The sequence below is a fragment of the Herpailurus yagouaroundi genome, unplaced genomic scaffold (assembly GCF_014898765.1).
Source record: "Herpailurus yagouaroundi ecotype Mexico unplaced genomic scaffold, PumYag 190, whole genome shotgun sequence".
NCBI classification, from domain to species: Eukaryota; Metazoa; Chordata; class Mammalia; order Carnivora; family Felidae; genus Herpailurus; species Herpailurus yagouaroundi.
The window spans coordinates 26,836,428-26,856,015 of NW_024412421.1; the positions used below are offsets into that span (position 1 = coordinate 26,836,428).

General features: G+C 38.9%; 1 protein-coding gene across 3 annotated transcripts in view; it reads left to right on the forward strand.

The window, feature by feature from the left end:
- Nucleotides 1–19,588, forward strand: part of CNTNAP4 (contactin associated protein family member 4) — a 256,666-nt gene that overhangs the window by 24,212 nt on the left and 212,866 nt on the right. For all 3 annotated transcript variants that reach the window (XM_040443180.1, XM_040443179.1, XM_040443178.1), the window contains exon 2: nucleotides 14,332–14,442. In XM_040443180.1, coding sequence (XP_040299114.1) covers nucleotides 14,332–14,442 — 111 coding nt within the window. The remainder of the gene's footprint in view (nucleotides 1–14,331; nucleotides 14,443–19,588) is intronic.

Genomic DNA, 19,588 nt, shown 5'->3' on the forward strand with positions numbered 1-19,588 from the left:
GTCTCTCTCTGTCCCAAAAATAAATAAACGTTAAAAAAAAATTAAAAAAAAAAAAAAAGAAAGATTTTGAACGACACTGTTGAGTTTTGTCTTGTGCTAGACAAAGAATTATCAAGTTTTAAGGCATGGTAGTCCTCAAAAAACAAATGACGTTATCATGGCAATCCCATGATCCCATCAGCATGTTCAAAGTTCTAAGGATTATTTTAAGTGAATTATTCTAAGTTCTAAAGTCAAATGGCAACTATTCAAAGATTTTTTAAAGAATTATGTTTTGAAGCCAAAAGCAGATGATGGCAGGATATGTAAAGGAATAGAAACATGTGTTTTCTATTTTTAAATAATTTCTGGTCTAATTTGAGATGTACGTACATCTAAGATAACGATTACAGCTAACATAATGGTATTTGTAAATAATACGTGAACTCAGATAATTTGAAAGACCTGGAAGTAAATGAGTTCCCAGCATTTGGTATAAGGAATGTTATCGGGATGTTGGGAGGGTTACAGTAAGATGAATGACCTAGAAATGCTAAGGGTGCATCCTGCAATCTCATCTAAAGCTTGGGCATCCTCTCAAGCTCACATATTTCTTAGCAGAGTTTAGTTCCTTGCAGTTGAGGCCCTTGATTTTCTTGCTTGCTGTCAGTCTGGGTCCGTTCTTTGTTCTTACGGGCCACCCACCATTGCTTACCATATGGCTCTCTCCGCAATATGGCAGTTTGTTCCTTCAAGGGCGGTGGGAGCAATTTCACTCATGCCTCATGTCTCTCTGACTTCTTTGTGTCTTTGACCTTCAGTACTTTTTGAAGGGCTCCCCTGATCAGGTTGTGTCCACTCAGGATAATCTCCCTTTTGAGTCACTAAAAGTCAGCTAAATTAGGGATCTTAATTAATTAACGACATCTGCAAAATACCCTTTGCCATTTAATGTAACATGATCACGGGAATGATATTGCATTGGATTCACAGGTTTTGCCTGCACTCAAGGGGAGAAGGTTATACCAGATGTCCATAATAAGGGGCTGCCTTAGAATTTTGCCTTCTGAGGGGTTCACACACTTGGCTATCTTTCCAGCGGGGAGGGGACTGTGCCAGGGCACTACTAGTATTTAAGGAGATAAGGGACTGGAAATATCTTGGTGTCCTTGAGAGAGTGGTGGTTCTGTGGTGGGGGTGTGGCCTTGCTGGAAAAAAGAGGTTCCAGAGCTCGGACCAGGTATCATCAGCCTGTTCTCTTGTTGAGCTAGCTCACATCTGCTCAGCCAGCTTTTAATTAAGCTGCCAAAACCAGGGAAGTGTACCCCAAGGCCAGCGGAGCTTATCCGTTGCTTGATTATGAAATCAAACACAATAATCTCAACCAATGAAACAAATTTCCTCCATCTAATTTCATGTTATTACTCAGGGAAGCTTATTGTTTCTAGTTGGCTTGGTACCCTCTTTCCCACCCTCAGTCAGAAATAGCTGTTTATCAGAATTGCTTTACGGGCTTGCCTATTAAAAAGCATTTATCTGCAAAAACTCCTCATCACTGTGAAGCATTTCAGCCTTCATCTTTAAGTGTGATATTTTGAGGTACAAATAACAACTCTCAAAATAATTTAGTAATAAAATCGCCTATTTGCTCAGAAATGTCGAAATATCATCTAATATGACTAGAATAGGAACTGAATTGAGGCTTACTCAATTTTCCCGCTAGGAATCCAAGTCTAAAACATGGCAATTTCAGGTTGAAAATATCAGTTAATGGAAATAGCACATACTTAGGAGGTCATCATTGCTGTGACTTCATGCACATGCGATACAGCTGGGCACAGCATGAATGCTCTGAACATTCTAACTACATCATCATAGGTGTCCTAATGAAGAGATGCCTGTGTTCCCTGAATTCTTTTCCATTTTCCTTGGGAATGGTGGCCACTCCATTTTTGCATCATAGGCTGCCTTAAATTCTGTTTTTCCGGAGCAAATGAAACAAATCTAAAGCTCGAGGGACATAAAGAAAAACATGGCCTTTTAGAACATTAAAAGTTGTTTCTTAATAGGAAAACAGTGCATCACAAGGACATTCTACTTCCTTTTTGGGGTTAATAATTCTGTACCAATTTTTTTTTAGAGCGAAGATGGCATTGTGGTTAGGCATGTTAAATGCTATCCTCTTTCTTTCTCCTTCTCAAGGGAAAATTATGATAATAAGATTTTGTAAGAGATATCCAGCTAAATTTTATTCATTTCCAACTCCTGAAGTTTTTGAATTCAGAATAATAAACACTTAAGGCAGCAATCACAGACGCTTACGTAGTACTTAACTATACACAGGTGCCAGTACTCCTCTATCTGCTGACTCATTTAATCCTCAGAAAGCCCTGTTTACCTTAGTATCATCATGATCCCCATTTAGAGATGGGGAAGGCACTTTAAATAAAGTGTGGAAGATCAGTTAGTAATTGGCAGAGGCAGGACTTGAGCCCGGGGAGGATGGCTCCGAAGCTGTATTTGAAATCAGTGTGCTCCACCATAGACTGGCTTCTGCGTGAGGCGCCAGATACCATGTGATGCTGACCCTACAGACACTTTCGTCTCAGGAAGTGGGGATGCAGACCACCTAACAGGTGCCATAATAGGTACCTGTTCAGTTTAAGGAGGTACCTTCCAGAAGGGTGGGAGAGGTGGTGGCTCTCAGGGGGAATATCAGTGGAGAAGGGGGAGTATGGCTGTGACTTGGAAAGGAAGCAGGTGCTCAGAATGTCCCAGTTTTGTGCATTGAGGAGAGGCTTGGGGTAATCTCCTAAATGGTTCTGGGAATGAACCAGTCTTGTCTGTCTCAAATTATAATCTTATGTGTGGAATCCATTAACTCTAACGGCTTACCAAAAACAGGAGGTCTCCTCGTTAAAGCAATATATGTGTGTCCCCACATGAGACTCAGAAGTGCTCTTTAACAATCAGTGGGCAATAATTTGAGCCACAGAATATGCAAAAAAAATTCCTTTCTTGGTTCTACACCTACAAGTTGGTAACTGTGGTAGGCAGAGTAATGGCCATCCAAGGATGTCCACATCTTTATTTTTTTTTTTTTCAACGTTTATTTATTTTTGGGACAGAGAGAGACAGAGCATGAATGGGGGAGGGGCAGAGAGGGAGGGAGACACAGAATCGGAAACAGGCTCCAGGCTCTGAGCCATCAGCCCAGAGCCCGACGCGGGGCTCGAACTCACGAACCGCGAGATCGTGACCTGGCTGAAGTCGGACGCTTAACCGACTGCGCCACCCAGGCGCCCCACAAGGATGTCCACATCTTAATCCCTGGGATCTTTGACTTGACCTTATAAGGCAAAAAGGACCTTGCAGGTGTTATTAGATTAAGGCTCTTGAGGTGGGGAGATTATCCTGGGTTATCTAGGCGGGCTCAATGTCAGAATTCTCATTAGTGAAAACGGGCAGGAGGGGAGTCAGGGGAGAGGTGTGATCAGAGACCCTGAGTAAGGCAGTGGTCCTGCAGAGGTTGGAAAAGGGAAGCGAACAGATTCTCCCCCAGAGCCTCCAAAAGGAACGTTGACCTGCTGAAACCTTATTTTAGCCCATGAAGCTAATTTTGGACTTCTGACGTCAGAACTGTAAGATAATTAAGACACCAAGTTTGCGGTCATTTGTTACATCAGCAATAAATAACAAACTACTACAGCAGCCATTTACTTCCTCTGCCTCTATTCCTGGGCTGTGAAAAACAAACAATTATCTGTAATAGTTCACTCAAGAGTTTTTACACGAGCCTATTAAAAAAGAAGAAAAAAGATTAAAAATTGTTTATAATATACATTTAAACCTATTCTGTTTTAAAGCCATGTCTTGATTACCATTTGACTTTAGCTGTTCTATCATAGATTTAAAGTCAATTTAATCTATGTCGTTTGCAGCTAATGGAGGGGTCACATAAACTCCTGTGTAGGAGCTTAAACTATAAATGTTCCAGAATCTGTGTCTGAGCAACTGTGGACAGAACCTCATTGGATTCATGTATACATGATATTTTCTCTGTCTTTCCTCCTTTTTCTTGCTTGACTATTTTGTGTTTAGATTGTGAAAGGCATAGACCCCATGTTTGCTGAACATCATTTTTATTTGCATTTATTATCATTTTTTTCAACTACCAGCTTTTAACCTTACATGTGAGTTTGCTTTAGACTGGGCATCAGCTTTATTATTTTGAAGCGTACTTTATATCCTATCCAAGTTACACCCCTATTAATGTTCTGAGCCCCTCCCCGTGCCAACTCCACACAAATCCTAATTTTGTGAAAGGACTCTATCACTGTTTTAAACATGTTACATTCTTCAATCTATTGGAATTATTTTGGGTTTTATACTCATGTAAAGTTTCTCTCTTTAAGTTCTTTTGAAATCAAAAGTCAGTTCTGAAATTTAGATTCGGTCATAAAAGGAACTGTTTAGAGATACGTGAACAAGCCTTCAGTCTATTCATGTGGGTGTCACATGTGCCCATTTTGTCGGAAAGAGTCTGTGATGTGTGCAGATTCTTGGAACCCTCATACTCTCTTTGCTTTTTGTTATTTGTTCTACCCTTTCACCTTTGGTTGGTTTTGTTTGTTGGATTTGTAGGTTTCCTTGTCCTAAAATCTGGACTTCAAATAGTTGCTATTAAGCCTCTAAAATCAATCAGCCTCTGGCTGTGCTGTCATTAAAAGTTAACTGCCTTCCCATTAATCCATTAATTGTGGAGATTAATTGGGAAAGCAATTCAAACCAAGGATCTAACTTGGGGCACTAAGCCAGTGTTTGCCTCCAAGTGAAAGCTTATCCCATTAACATCACAGAGTATTAACAATTATGTATATAATTCACCCATGGCTTATATAGGAGAAAATGCCTAGAAACTGAGAGGCTGCTGTAATAATGAATTCTTGACAACTAGAAAATCCCCCATGAGTCTGACTGCGTTCTAGAAAAAAATGCCAATACGTGCTTGCTTGTTTTAAATTGCAGCAATATGTTATTTTTAGATTTAAGCCACTGACAAAGTTAGAAGCTCATGTTTGTCTTATTTAATATATCTAAATCTAGTATCCTCAAGTGAATGCTAATTTTTATGCTGAGGTCAAATTTAATACTCAAAGAGGCTAAAAGAATTTAATAGTAGTATATACTCAGTGGTATTTAATTGAGTTGAAATGTTATTTTGGATGATGATGAGAGAGAAAAATCAGGATTGGCCTGTATTTTGTTACCTGCTCTTTTGAAAAATTATGTTTTATTTTAGCCTGGTTGTATCACTATCCTTAAAACTTATTCTTTTTCTTTTTCTTTTTTTTTTCTCTCCAGAATGTGACTGTGGAGTATTTGCCTCCACACACTGTCAGTTGACTTAGCTATGTAGGGAAAATGGGGTGGGGTGTAACACCATAACCATTTTTCAATCTTTAAACAGCCTCATAAAGCAGTAGGAAAAGCATAAAGTGCCTTTGAAAGGAACAAAACTCTCCATTAGATAGGAATTAATTTGCAAGTCTCTTTTACCGGTCTCCAAACTATCACGGTGTCCCGGCTAAACTACACCCCAGACAAAGTAAGTCCGAATGACCTGGAATGGGGCACAGCCACAGGCAAGTTTTAAATCTCCCCCTTGTGATTCTACTATGCAGCTAGGTTGAATTACTGAAGGTGCATGTTCCACAGAAGAGACAGCCTGGTGCTGATCCATATATTTTTTATCAGGAAGTTGATGATGCTTTTCATACATTCCCGGGTCTTCTGTAAATTCTTAGGATGGACTTCTGTGGCTTTTCTTTGATGTGTGAGTGAATGCCTGGGATGGTTACAATAAGGGGGTGAGCTTGCAGAGTTGGGAAGAACTCATTATCATGGAAATAAAGGAGACTTTGAGAACAAGCAAAGGCTAGTTAGCCAGAGTTCCCTATAGCAAGAGAGCCAGCCACCATCATCTTGAGGCAGAGACTCAAGGTGGGGTGGGTTGGGGGGGAAGCTTTATAGTGGAAAAAAAAGGGGAGGCTTCAGGTATACCTGCATTGGAGGCTGCTGGTAAGAGGAAGCTGAAAGCAGGCTAAGTAGAAGGAGGGCATCCTATGTGATTGATTAGATGTGTGTATTTGGTTTCTTCTGTATTTGGTAGAGATTTAGAAATCTCTACTAAATACATTTATCCAGTGCTAAGTTGGAAGCAGAGGCAAAAATTAGGGAGGTTGTAAGTTATTAGACGAGTCCTGACTGTTTAGGGCCAGTTGCTACAGGGGTTAGTGTTTGGCTTTTTTGGGCTTATTACTGTAGATAGTAGGTTGGCTTCTTGGGCTGGTTACTGTAGGTTATGGGTCACAGTTCTATTTTTGTATGTAATCTGGCCATTGCCCATTTGTATATCCAATTTCTCACTGGACAAGAGACAGAGGTGCCCTGAAGGACTGGATCCTGTGTCTCTCCAGGGTAGGGAGATGGGACTACTCCTGGAACCTTGAAACTAGGCCTCGACCATTTGTAGAACTCAGACTGGGCTTATGGTTGACTCAGACAATATTGTCTAATTTTTCAGATAAGATCTTGGCTTGTATACAGTATTTTTGATATATGTTAGCATAATTCCACACTTTCTTAAATTAGTTGATTTCTACTTTCAACTGAATGACAATTTCAATAATATAGATTGGAGTAAAACATTCTGTTCCAGGAAATATATTTCTTGAAGGGAAGGTCATTCCTTAATCCTGATTCTGTCAATGGCATATTTGGAATAGGTCTTTCTGAAAAGACTCAGATTCTAATGTTTCCAAAGCTCCCTGTCACGGGTCCCACCTCTGCCTCTAGTTGTATGGGAATTTTTAAATATTTTAAGTATGTTTTCTATCTATCCTATCCTGTCCTCTCCAATGAATATTCGTCTGGGAAACATGATCCATTAGCAGGCATGCAAGTAATTTTGGCAGGTTTTCCAAATAATAGAGAAGGCAGCTAAGCTGGATGCTACTGAAAATTAGCTCTATTTTTTTTGTCAAGTATATTTTAGATTACCAGTGTTTGTTTCAACAGTGTACTTGCTCAGAATAGGAGTTCTATGTTGTTGGGTAAATTATTTAACCATGGTGTACCTTTCTCTTCAAGTGTCCAATGGAGTTAATACTATCAAATAATATAGGGTATTTGTCAGGATCAAATGAGTTAATACATGTGAAGCACTGAGAACATAAGCAGCTAATAATATATACCTATTATCTTAGTACAGGTAGTATTACACAGAGATTAAGAAAATTGAATTACTTTTATTAAAAACTGAACAGCTTTTACTTACTTATGAGAATTATCCATTAAAGCCCTTTATAAAATAAAATTAAATTACTTTCGATCGAGCTGTATTAAAATACTTTCACTATAGCTTGCATCTTTATTTGTAACAGGCTCTTGAGTTTTTTATATACGCAGTTTGCCAGAGATCTAATTTATCATTGTCTTTTTAATGACAATTGTAAGTTTTTCTCTCGTGTGAAGAAGAAATGGTGATTTTTCTGAGATGTTGACCTGAAAGCTGTAGATTTGTGTGTGTGTGTGTGTGTGTGTGTGTGTGCGTGTGCGTGTGTGTGTGCGTGCGCGTGAGCGCATACATATGAGTGTGTGAGAACATGTCTCAATATAAATTAGGTTACTATGGACATTCTAACGATTCACTAAAACTGTCTTCTACATGTAATCAGTGTATAGAATTTTTTTTTTACAAAAACATTAAAAACTGGTTTCACATTTCTAACTGTATCAAGGCTAACGTGGAAATTCTAATATGACTATGAAAAAGGTTGAACAAAAAATGATATAATTTTGGAAAAACAGAGAGAAGTAAGAGAGATGTCCATTTCTTCCTCTAATAGAAAAAGACACTAATTAACCAAACATGCCCTATTCACCGTGCTGAATAGTACAAGCCTTCCCCCATAATGATTGAATTTTTAAATGTCATTAGTGACTGGAGTCTTAATGAGCACCTGTGCCACTTTGACCTAGATGTGCTCCCCTCCCCTAACCGCCATAAAGAGATCAGGCTGTGCCGTGGGTCCTCACCTGGTTCTGGGGGTCAGGGCAGCTCCCCTTGGCTGCCTCTCCATCGCCAAGCTCGATGAGGGGTGAGGTGGGGGGTGGGAGCTGAGTCCCTGCATACACTGCGGCAGCCCAAAGCCTGGGTGGAAGCTGAGTTGACCCCTGTCCCTCCCCCTAGCTCTCAGGGGGATGGCAGGACACAGGTCAGAGCTGTCTTGCTGGGATGGGAGTTAGACAGCTGAGTCCAACCCCTGTGCGTGAGGTGGGGGGTACAAAAAGCAGCACTTGGGCCTGGAAGGCCTCAGTCTCCCAGGGCCTCCTGTCCAAAAAGTTGGGGAGGGCATGGAAGAAGTTCCATCCTGCTCCTGCAATTTAGAAACCTTCCTTCTCCGTGTCAAAAGACAGCCCCAGGGGAGCTGGGAGTTAGGGCTTCCACGCCAACGCAGAGCAAGTGCTGGACAGAAGGGGGGCGAGGGGCACACATGTGCCAGCAATGTGCAGGAAGCAGAGGAGAGTGGGCCGCAGCTCTGGAAGAGAAGTGGGGTGAGGTCAGGGCCCCAGGCCCAGTAGCTCATCTGCTCACAGCAGGAGGAAGGGGGCCTCGTCGTCCTCTCCCTGCTTGGCAGCTTCTGTGGAGGGCAGTCCCCTGGAGACTTGCAGGGGTGGGTGTTCAAAGGCACCACACTTGAACACTATATATTTACATGTGTAAATATGCACATGGTATATTTAATACAGGTGTTGTATGTAAATGTATGTATATGTTTATACTATTATATAATGCATAATATGTACATATTATGTAGCATATTTAGACATGTAACTACATGTGTGCTAATGCATATATAGCATGTAAATCTACAAAATATTATTTACACATATAAATGCACATATGTATACACTTATACATACATATATATAAACTATGTAATGTAGATATATATTTCAAGTATGTATGAAGTATGTATGAATTCATATTTATTAATATGTATATAGAATACATATATGCATAATACATATGATTATATATTTTTATTAATCACACATTTGTGTATATAATATGTATACATACAAAAATATATGGATACATTTTATATAAGGATACCATACAGTGAGTATATGCCATCACTTAGAACTTGATGGCTAACTTAGCATTTATACAGCTTTTATACACATGTACATGTATACATTTTAATAAATGTATATGTACATACATATGTATGTACATATATGTATTATAATCATGTATTAACATATTTATGCATATTATACATACATAAATACACATTTGTACATATCCAACTATACAAATTTATACATACATATATGTGTATACTATAATACATGTATACTATTATGTGTATAATAATATACGTACATATATGTGGGAAATGAGGTCAAGAATTCCTTATACTTACATAAATGGGTTAAGAAAGCTTAGGGCAGAAAGCTGCCACCATAGGGAGAAAGGGCCCAGGGTTAGTGAGAGAGATATTGTAATAGGATCACAAGTAACTTGTTATATCACTTGTTATATCCGTCTGGTGCCAGTATACTTTGATCACAAACTCCACGTGCCCCACCAGACCCTTTGCTTCTTACACACACAAGTTAATCATTACTGTCTCATTGTTTTCTCCACTTTCACCATGGGTGTAAGATCTTGAGAGCTCAATAAATACCGAGAGGAAACCCCTGCTTGGGGCTCTTGTCTCCTCCCAGACATTAACCCCTCTTGTTTTCAATTCTGCATCTGCTCTCTTGATGGACAAGAGAGAACTCCAGATTCATGGTCTGCGACACATATGTATGTCCCTAGTGAAGGAACCAGGATGGTAATGATGTGATCTAGTATTTTATTTAAAAATAATACTATTATGTTTTGAACTGAAATAGTATATTATTTCAGATTTGAAATAATATACTATTTCAGATTATTTCAGTATATAATAAATATATATTATTTCAGTATATTATTTCATTTATGACATATTTATGCACTCTGAACAATGTTCATATGCACTCTGAGAAGCTGTAAATTAGAGCTAATAATCATGAGAATTTGAGGAAACCGGGAGTGCTAGATGAGAGATTAGTCCGGAGAAGATGAGTTCACCCAGTTTCTTTTACTGGAGTCTAGGATAGGGTTTCTCAACCACTGCACTATTGACATTTGGGACTGGATAATTCTTTGTCATGAGGGCTGCCTGTACACCATAGGATGTTTAAGCAGCATCCCTGGTCTCAACCCACTAGATTCTAGAATATGCCCAAGTTGTGATGCTCAAAGTGTCTCCAGACGTTGCTGAATTCCCCTGGGGCGTCTAACTCACCTCCTGTTGTGGTTCTCAGCTATGTCCAGGGCCTGCATTTTGCTGCAATTACTGGTACAGTCAGAGAAAATTTGTTTTCTGGAATTAAATTCACAGGAGACTGATACTTAATCTAGAATTCCATTTTATTAGTGTCTTGAGGGAAATACTCCTTTTACTCCAGACTCCATACTGCTGTCTGAGTCCTTGCTCCTGTGGTTCAAGACTATTAAAGATCAATAGTTTTGTTGTTTGTTTGTTTATTACTTTATGGTTTTTTGGTAATAAGTTGCTTGGCACATCTGGAATTGAAGTGTACAACTTCTTGAGAGAGATGTTATTTATGTCGTTATGGTATCTGGTGAAATTCCTATACTCCCAACCTAAAGAAATAATAGTTGTAGTTATAGTGTTCTTACACACTGGATTCTAGACCCCATCTCACTTTTTTAAATACCATGGTTCCGCTACAGTGAGGCAAGCAAATTAACCAAAGTCTGTATTTCGATTACCTCATTTGTAAAATAACAGTAATATTGGTATCTTAAAGAAGAGTAGTAAAGATTAATAACTATGTGTAAAATGGGTAAGTTCTTAGTACAGCATCCTCACTGAACATGTGTTGGTTATTATTAGTTTTTTTTAATTTTTTAACATTTTTTTACTATCGAGAGACAGAGAGACACAGAGCATGAGCAGGGGAGGGGTAGAGAGAGGGGGAGACATAGAATCTGAAGTAGGCTTCAGGCTCTGTCGGCCCAGAGCCTGACGCGGGGCTCCAACTCACAGACTGTGAGATCATGACCTGAGCCAAAGTCGGACAGTCAACCGACTGAGCCACCCAGGCGCCCCTGTTATTATTAGTGTTTTAAAAAATGTTTATTAATTTATTTTGAGAGAGGGAGAGAAAGCAAGCACATGATCAGGAGAGGACAGGGGGAGCGAGCGAGCGAGCGAGCGAGAGAGAGAATCCCAAGCAGGCTTTGTGCTGTCAGTGCAGAGCCTGATGTAGGGCTCCATCTGACAAACTGAGAGATCCATGACCTGAGCTGAAATCAAGAGTCGGATGCCTCACCGACTGAGCCACCCAGGTACCCCTTATTATTAGTTGTATATAAGAATAACTTTAGAAGATTTTATTGCCAGATAAACATACCATAGATCATGGGGATATGTGTATGCTCGTTGCAAAACATAATAACACCATGTAATCACCACTCAGGCCAACAACTGGAAGTTTACCAAACACCAGAAGCCTCCCTGATCCATTTTCCATACCCCATATTCTTTCCCCCATAAATGAAATAAACGCACCTTCTCTTATTTTAATCCCATTTTAGGCTAAAAATAGAACAGTATTGATTCTCAGTTTATAATGGCAAAAACAAATGAGCAGTAAATATATGCCCTCAAGAGTGATTGCACTGGAGAGACATTTTACATCTGAAACATCGATTTGAATCTGCATAATCGATTGAAAATTGCAGTTAAACACGCTTTTTTGGGTCACACGTACACCTGAATACTGATAATGATTCAAAAGTGACTGTCCTTCTGGTAAACACACACCCACACGTGCACCCCCTGTAGAGATAACACACTCATTTGTACGCGCAGATGCACACGTTGTCTTTTGCACAGTGTACGAAAGCCGTTTGGTAGTTACTCCTGGTTGGGCACAATCTGAACTTCCTTCATCGCTCTGTGGATTGTGTGTCTCTTTATGTCTACACTCCTTAATACTTGAATTACCACCAGATCAACAGTGTCAGTACTTAAGCCAGTCAATAGACATGCAGGAACTGTGGGCCAGTTATCAAGTCTGTCTTAAGAGTCAGCTAAAGAATTTCAGGTGTGCAGGAAGAAAAAGTGTGCTTTAAATGAAAATGAGACCGTCTTAAAAAGTAAAATGCCATCTCAGGCAAATTCTTCTGAAAGGCGTGCCAATGTTAAGTTGGCAAATTTTTACTTATCTCTTATATTTGAGACATTTGGCTTTAAAGAAAAAACACATTTCAAATAGGACTGCAGAAAAATATTGTAGTTTGAATGCTTTAGCAATGAAACTACCAACGACTGTTTTTTTTTAAACTGTTCAGGCAGAATGAGCTTTATAAAATTTCAGATGAATTTAGATAATCCCTAGCTTAATTTAATTTAAATTAAATTATTGGTAAATAATTGGGACAATAACCCTGCCTGATTTTTAATTACCAGTTGTGTTAAATCCCAAATATGAGACAAATATTTTTTCTGATTAAAGTAAAAACTGACAACAACTTGATAATTATATAAAATAAAAGACAAATATGTAAAGGTTGCATGGAATGAAGAATTACCTGAATAAAATAAAACATATATTACAACATGGTCTCCATGAGATTATTCTTTTTTTTTCATATATAATTTATTGTCAGATTGGTTTCCATACAACACCCAGTGCTCATCCCAACAGGTGCCCTCCTCAATGCCCATCGCCCACTTTCCCCTCTCCCCCACCCCCCCATGAGCCCTCAGTTTCCGTGAGATTATTCTTATACTTTCCCTCTCTCTTCATGCCTTAGTTTTAATTTTATATGTGATACACATTAACAAGATAGATGATAGGTATATACTTTGTATATATCCGTATGTGCATGTGTATTGATATATACATGCATGTATGTATACACACATACACATCGCCTTCCTCTGGAAGTAACCATTGTCCTGAATTTTATGTTTTTCATTTCTTTGTTTTTTTAAAATTATGTATATTCTTAAACAACGTATTACTCAGCTTTGCTTAGTTTTAAGATTCTCAAAACTATCAGACCTGTTTTGTTTCTAAGATCCAACCATTATCTTCGGTGTGCATTGATGTAGTTCCTTTGTACTGCTATATGTGTTTCCATTGTGAAGAGTACTGTGATTTATTGATCTGTTCTGTGGTCATTGGATGTTTGAGTTGTCAACGATTTTTTCCTATTATGAGCAATGTTGCCGGAAATTGCACATCTCCTGGTGTACAAATGCAAGAGTTTCTCTAGGTCAGTGATTCGCAACTTTTCTCTTTTCAATGGACCGAGAAGATGCTGGTATTTGTATTACATCGTTGGGTAGGAAGGCAAACTCCTTGAGACCAGTGTTTCATCATGGGGACGTTCTCCCCAGGAGGACATCCATGTCAATGGAATTGGAGGAACATGGGGGTACAGAAAAGTTCAAATGCAAGAGCTAGTGACAAATTATGTTTTTAAAATAGGTGCTCAGATTTACACTCCCACCTGTTGGAACTTCTCTTGGCCCTCACTCTCTGGATGATCTGGTAGTGTCAGAATTCTAAAATCTTGCGAATATACTGTCTGTAAAATAGCATCTCATTGTAGTCTTGATTTACACTTCTTTTTACTGATGAGTTTGAACATCGGTTTATATACATTCTGTTATGTGAACTCTCTGGTCTTGCCTTGTGCCATTTTTCCAAGGGTTTTTTTCGAACCAATTTAAAGGTAGTTTTTGTCTTTATTTTATTTTGTTTCCCTTAATTTTGAATACTAATCACATGCTGTTTTGCATGTACTTTCCACATGTGATTTTTTTTTACGCATCTTTTAGCAACCATGATTTCTTGATTTTAATATAGTTTTATTTATAAATCTTTCCTTACATACATTGACTTGTAAATTTATATACTGATTAGGTATTTTTGTTTCTTGCTTAGGTAAATCTTTTCTATCTCAAGATACTATATTATTTTATAATTTCTACAAAATTTTTCTTCATATTCTCTTGTCTTTAAGTTTTTTTTTTTCTTTTCTTATTGAACTTATTAGGCCTCCAGGAGAAAATTGCATATAAGCAGTGGGCATATTGTTAGAGATCCTAGTATTTTTTGTTTTGTTTGTTTGTTTGTTTGACCTATGTAATCCAAGAAAGTTGTCAGCACTGTACTAACCTGAATGTGGATTTTCCCTTTTGGCAGATGATTGTGATGAGCCTCTGGTGTCTGCCTTGTCTCCGGCATCGTTCAGCAGTTCATCTGAACTTTCTAGCAGTCACGGTCCTGGATTTGCAAGGCTAAATCGAAGAGATGGTAAGTCTGCTTTTTACCTTTTGATTGGTTCGTTTGAATCTCCCTAATTTTCCATTCTCTTTTAATGAAATCATTATAAGTGACCTATTGTAAAAGGATGTACATGTCTCCATAAGCAAATGGCTGAAACTCACAAGTATATCACATATAGGACTGGTTCTGGGATGGCAAAGGGTCACATCCTATTTTAAAGCCCGTGTCATCATTTCAGCACCCAAAGAACTGAAATCCTTCAGTATGGTGAGCTTTTATATTTATCTTATGACGTAAACGTTTCTAAAACAAGATCTAATCATTATGTATATAGTAGCCATGAAAAATCTAATTGACCCCCTATTTCAAGTTAAACAGGAAGCTTGTGAGAAGAAGTAATTTTCAAAGACGCTAGTTATTTAAAAATAAGGAGTCCTCAGTTTGCGCAATTCTCAGTATAGATGGCATGATTCTCTCTCCTGTGGAGGAATGGGAACTTAATAAGTTTCATGCTCCTCTAGGAATATGCAGTTCATATTGTTGACAGTCTCATAGGTAGGTTGTGTTTGATCGCTTGAATATGTTTAAGGGAAAGCGCAGATAATTAAAAGGCAACTTGCCGTTGAACTAAGAGAGAATTTCAAAACTCTGTGCACTTAGAGACAGCATCATCATGGCCCCTTTCCATAATACGTGAAGGCAAAAGCCATCTGCACTCACATTCTATAGAAAGAGGCTTGGCAGTTTTAACACAGAAAACGTTTTTAGCAACCATGGAAAAAATAGACACCGACATCATATATTATTGAAACCGTGATTTGCTCATTTATTATCCCCTTCTTGCATGCCATATGTCAGCCACTTCTTTTCATTTTTCTCCTTGATGTTATCCTCGGTGCTGTTGTAGTGTTTCAGCACGATGCACATTGGATGTAACACATAGATCAAATTGTGTGTGTGTGTGTGTGTGTGTCTGTGTGTGTGTGTCTGTGTGTCTGTGTTTTGCCATCTGGTACACATGATAAATATCTAACACCTTAGCATGACTTAATAAATTTAAGTTTATTTTAAAATGTCATCTCATATTATTTGCGACAGTCACCTTTGGGTGTATCTGAGTGTGAAAGCATCAATGGAGAGTAAGAACGGAGATCCTTGATCAAATAGGGAATTTGTGGGGCCTTGGATATATTTGTGTAGATACTGCTTGTCCGTTCCTTTTATTTGCCTTAGAGTGAGGGTTATTGGACTCTCTCTCCTTATTTGCAATTCTGAATCCTTTCCTGACCACAGGCAAGTGAGCTCTCCTAGCCCCTCTGCAGACCAGTCCAACTCTTGAACCTGTGCTTTTCCAAGCAGGAATGCTGACATCACAGCACTGATCTTGCAGTGAGGTCTCTCTCTTATACTCCTTTCCAAAGTAAGGCAGGGTATAACATTTACCACTGCTCTGTTTGAGAAATAGGAGCTTTCCTAGGATTTGGCCCATGGAAGGATACAAAATTTAATTTAACTATCTTTATTTCATTTGCTGAGATTCAATAAATCACACAAAATGTATATAAGTTATGAATTGGATCAAATCGTATTTCTCATTAATTTATAGACTCGCCAGAAGTCTCCACCAGTGAGACTCATTTTCATTCTTAATTCGTTTCTCTGGCTCTTGGTGAACCACAGTATCAAACTTCATGAATCTCATTTGCATGTTAATGAAATGGAGAAACAAAACAGGATCATTTTAATTATCTTTTGCTGGTTGTCAACCTACTTGATTACATTTTTTTCTTTTTTATTTAGTTTTTCTTTTTTCTTCCCTCTTAATTACATCAAGTGTTCACAAAGGAATGTCAGCTCTTGAGTGATTTATTAAAGGCTATATATTATTTCTACTATCAACATTCCTTGTAGTATATTTAGATCAGGCTGTGGAAGGGTGTTTAACCAAGTCAGCAGGTCACATGTAAATAAACTGAATCAACAAATAAAGGCCTGGGTCTCCCAGAAACACGGATAGAGTGACCTCTTTCCTGTGGAATCTAGAAAATTGAGAGCCAAAGAACAAACAAGCAAGAAACAAAGAATCAAGCTTATCCAGCGGCTGTTCTCCATCCATGAGATAAATGCCATGGCTAACTGTGAAAATAACTAGACCCCGGGGCGGGAGAAGAAGACCAGAAAAAGATACTGTTGAACATAATGAGTCTCTCAGGAGGGACAAAGAAAAATGAACATTTTTGGAGGTATATTAAGTTAATTTTGCCACTTGAGTGCTGTTGTGGGTTGAGTTGTGTCCTCCAAAAGGATACATTCAAATTCTAACCCTGATACCTATGAATATGACTTTATTTGGATCTAGAGTCTCTGCAGTGTGATCAAGTTGAGGTCATATCGGTTTAGGTTATTGTGGATTAGGGTGAGCTCCAGATCAGGCCTTGTAAAGAGAATGAGATTTGGAGACACACAGAGACAGAAGAGACGGAGAGAGAGAGAGAAGAAGGCCATGTGGAAATGGAACATGTAGAAATGGAAGCGAAAGTTGGAATGATGGGGTTTCAAACTAAGAAATGTCTGTATCACCAGCAACTTCTAGAAGCTAGGAGGAGGCAGGGAAGGAGTCTTTTCTAAAGCTTACAAGGGGAGGAGCATGGCCCCGCCAACACCTTGATTTTGGATGTCCAGCCTCCCAAACTGTGAGAGAATAAGTTCTGTTGTTTTAAGCTGCCCAGTTAGTGATATTTAGTTAAAGCAGTGCTGGGAAGCTGGTTAAGAGTGCCCCTGAGGAAAGGACTTCTCCGTACTTGTTCGTACTGGGAGGATGCCTCCAAGTTTGGATCTGAAAGATCTCATAGCTCAGAGGAATAATCCAGGTGTAAGGGTAAACAACACAGATGAACAAAAACCCATCCCTGCTAATACTGGCTACGTACTAGAATGAAATCTCTCTCTGCCTTTATATGCCGCCATATTGCTGCAGCTCCCATGTAGTTTGAATGATGATTGGCAGCTAAAGTTAACTAGTGTCCATGTCAAGTTCAGACAGGCTCTAGCGTGCCATTTGGTAGTCCAAGTGTGTTCTTATGACAGAATATAATGAGGCCACAGATGCAGAACTGTCCCTCAGGCTGCAGTGTAATCCAAATGAAAGTTTTAGTTTTGATGTACTTGAGAAACCTAGGAAATGGGTTACTGCCAACTGATATACTTATGTACACATGTAAAATCATAAAGCAGTAAATAAAACTATCATACTTATGTGTATTTATAGGTATGAGTGTATATATACATATGTACCTGTGTTTATTTATATAGCAGATTGCTCCCATAACTGAAAAATTCTGCAAGTTTTCTGTCATCTATTCTGTAAGGTCGGAATATATCCTATTTTCCTAAAAGTTGAATGTTTGTCTCTGTTTTCCCATTGTCTATTTATCTTTCTTTCTTTCTTTAAAAATTTTAAATGTTTATTTTGTGTGTGTGTGAGAGAGACCGCATGAGTGGGGGAGAGGCAGAGAGAGAGGGAGACCCAGAATCTGAAGCAGGCTCCAGGCTCGGAGCTGCCGGCACAGAGCACGACATGGGGCTCAAACCCAGGAACTGAGATCATGACCTGAGCTGAAGTCAGATGCTTAACTGACTGAGCCACCCAGGGACCCCTCCATTGTCTGTTTTTCTTCACTGCAGCTAAACCCTTCCACTCTAAATGCCTGCCGAGCAATGTTTTCCCCATGCCCATAGAATTTGCTGTTAACATCAAGCATCTATCTGTAGAGAAATTAGCATATTTGGCTAATTGACAGAGAGAACTCCCATTTTCAGATGTACTCCTAATGAGAATAATTATGACATTCTATGCAGAATTATTTGGTGATTCTTACTGCCCTAAATCATTGTGCTTCTTCACATACAACTATGATGCCTAAATTAAAACCCAAAAGATAAATCCCCAAGGTATGCCTGCTACATGTCAGTGCTTAAGAGGACAGATGAGGTGAATGTTTCCTGCTGTTAAACATAGTGCAGAAAATCTTTTATAATTATCACATTTTAAAACGATAGCATTAATATACTTAATAACCAATACTTTCTTCATGAGGAAAAGAATAAGAGATGGGTTTTGCACAGCACAAAAAAAAACTCAAGCCTAAAGAAAGGGGACTCTCATTGGTACAGTGGGTGTGGGTCAGGAATGTGCATAGAGGTCCCTAGGACCAGAGATGGTGTGGGCAAACTTCCTGACTGAGAAGAATATGGATTTGGTGCATATGGGGATGGCCTTTTATTGTAGTTTGTTCGAGAAGAAAAGATATTACCAGCTTGCTTGCTTCTATATCACCTGCTTTCCCATTATCCCAGAATCTGAGGTGCCCGAGTAAGCCCATGGTCCCTGAACAATTATCTGAATTGCAAGGGGCATGCACGTCCACGTTGATTCAGGCAGTGAATACATGCCTTCTTACCAGCTCTGCCCAATTCTTCTGTCTCATGCCGTAATTTATCTCCAGGACTAGGAGATGTACAGTTCTTAACACTGAGATGAGAGCACTGAAACCCGGCTAGATCCCTGAAGAGTCAGATCCCTGAGAATTACCCCTCTAGTCACAGAACACGAGCTTCCCCAGCACGCTTGAACCTCAGCTAACCTACTCTCCTCCTCACTCCAGTGGATCATAAAATTTTAGGTGAAAAGCAGACTCTTCTGTATTAGACATCTCTGAGACCAATTCACCATTCTTGGGTTTAAATGACTACTACTGCTTACTTAAGGACGGGAAAAGTATTTAACCACTGTGCTTTAATTTCCTAATTTTCTACTGGAAGAATAGGGATAGTACTGAAATGGTTTTGGCTTTATTGATAGCATTGAAATGGTATTGGCTCTATTGAAAATGATCTTGGCTCTGGTATGGTGATAAGAAAAGCACAGTCCCAAGAGAACGTTAAACTGTTCAGAGTGTGCCCTGCCAGTTAACCACATTTTAGCAGACCTCATGGGACCAAATATATAAATTACAAGGATAATCTCGGGGAATTCAGGCTTCCATATAACTCTGGGAGTAAGTGTTGTTTTTTTTTTTTCTGATTAATTATAAAGCAAAACAAAAACTATGTTTTATATGTTCAGTATTAGCTTGAAGTACGTTCTTCTATATCGTAGTCCAGGTTTGTGAAC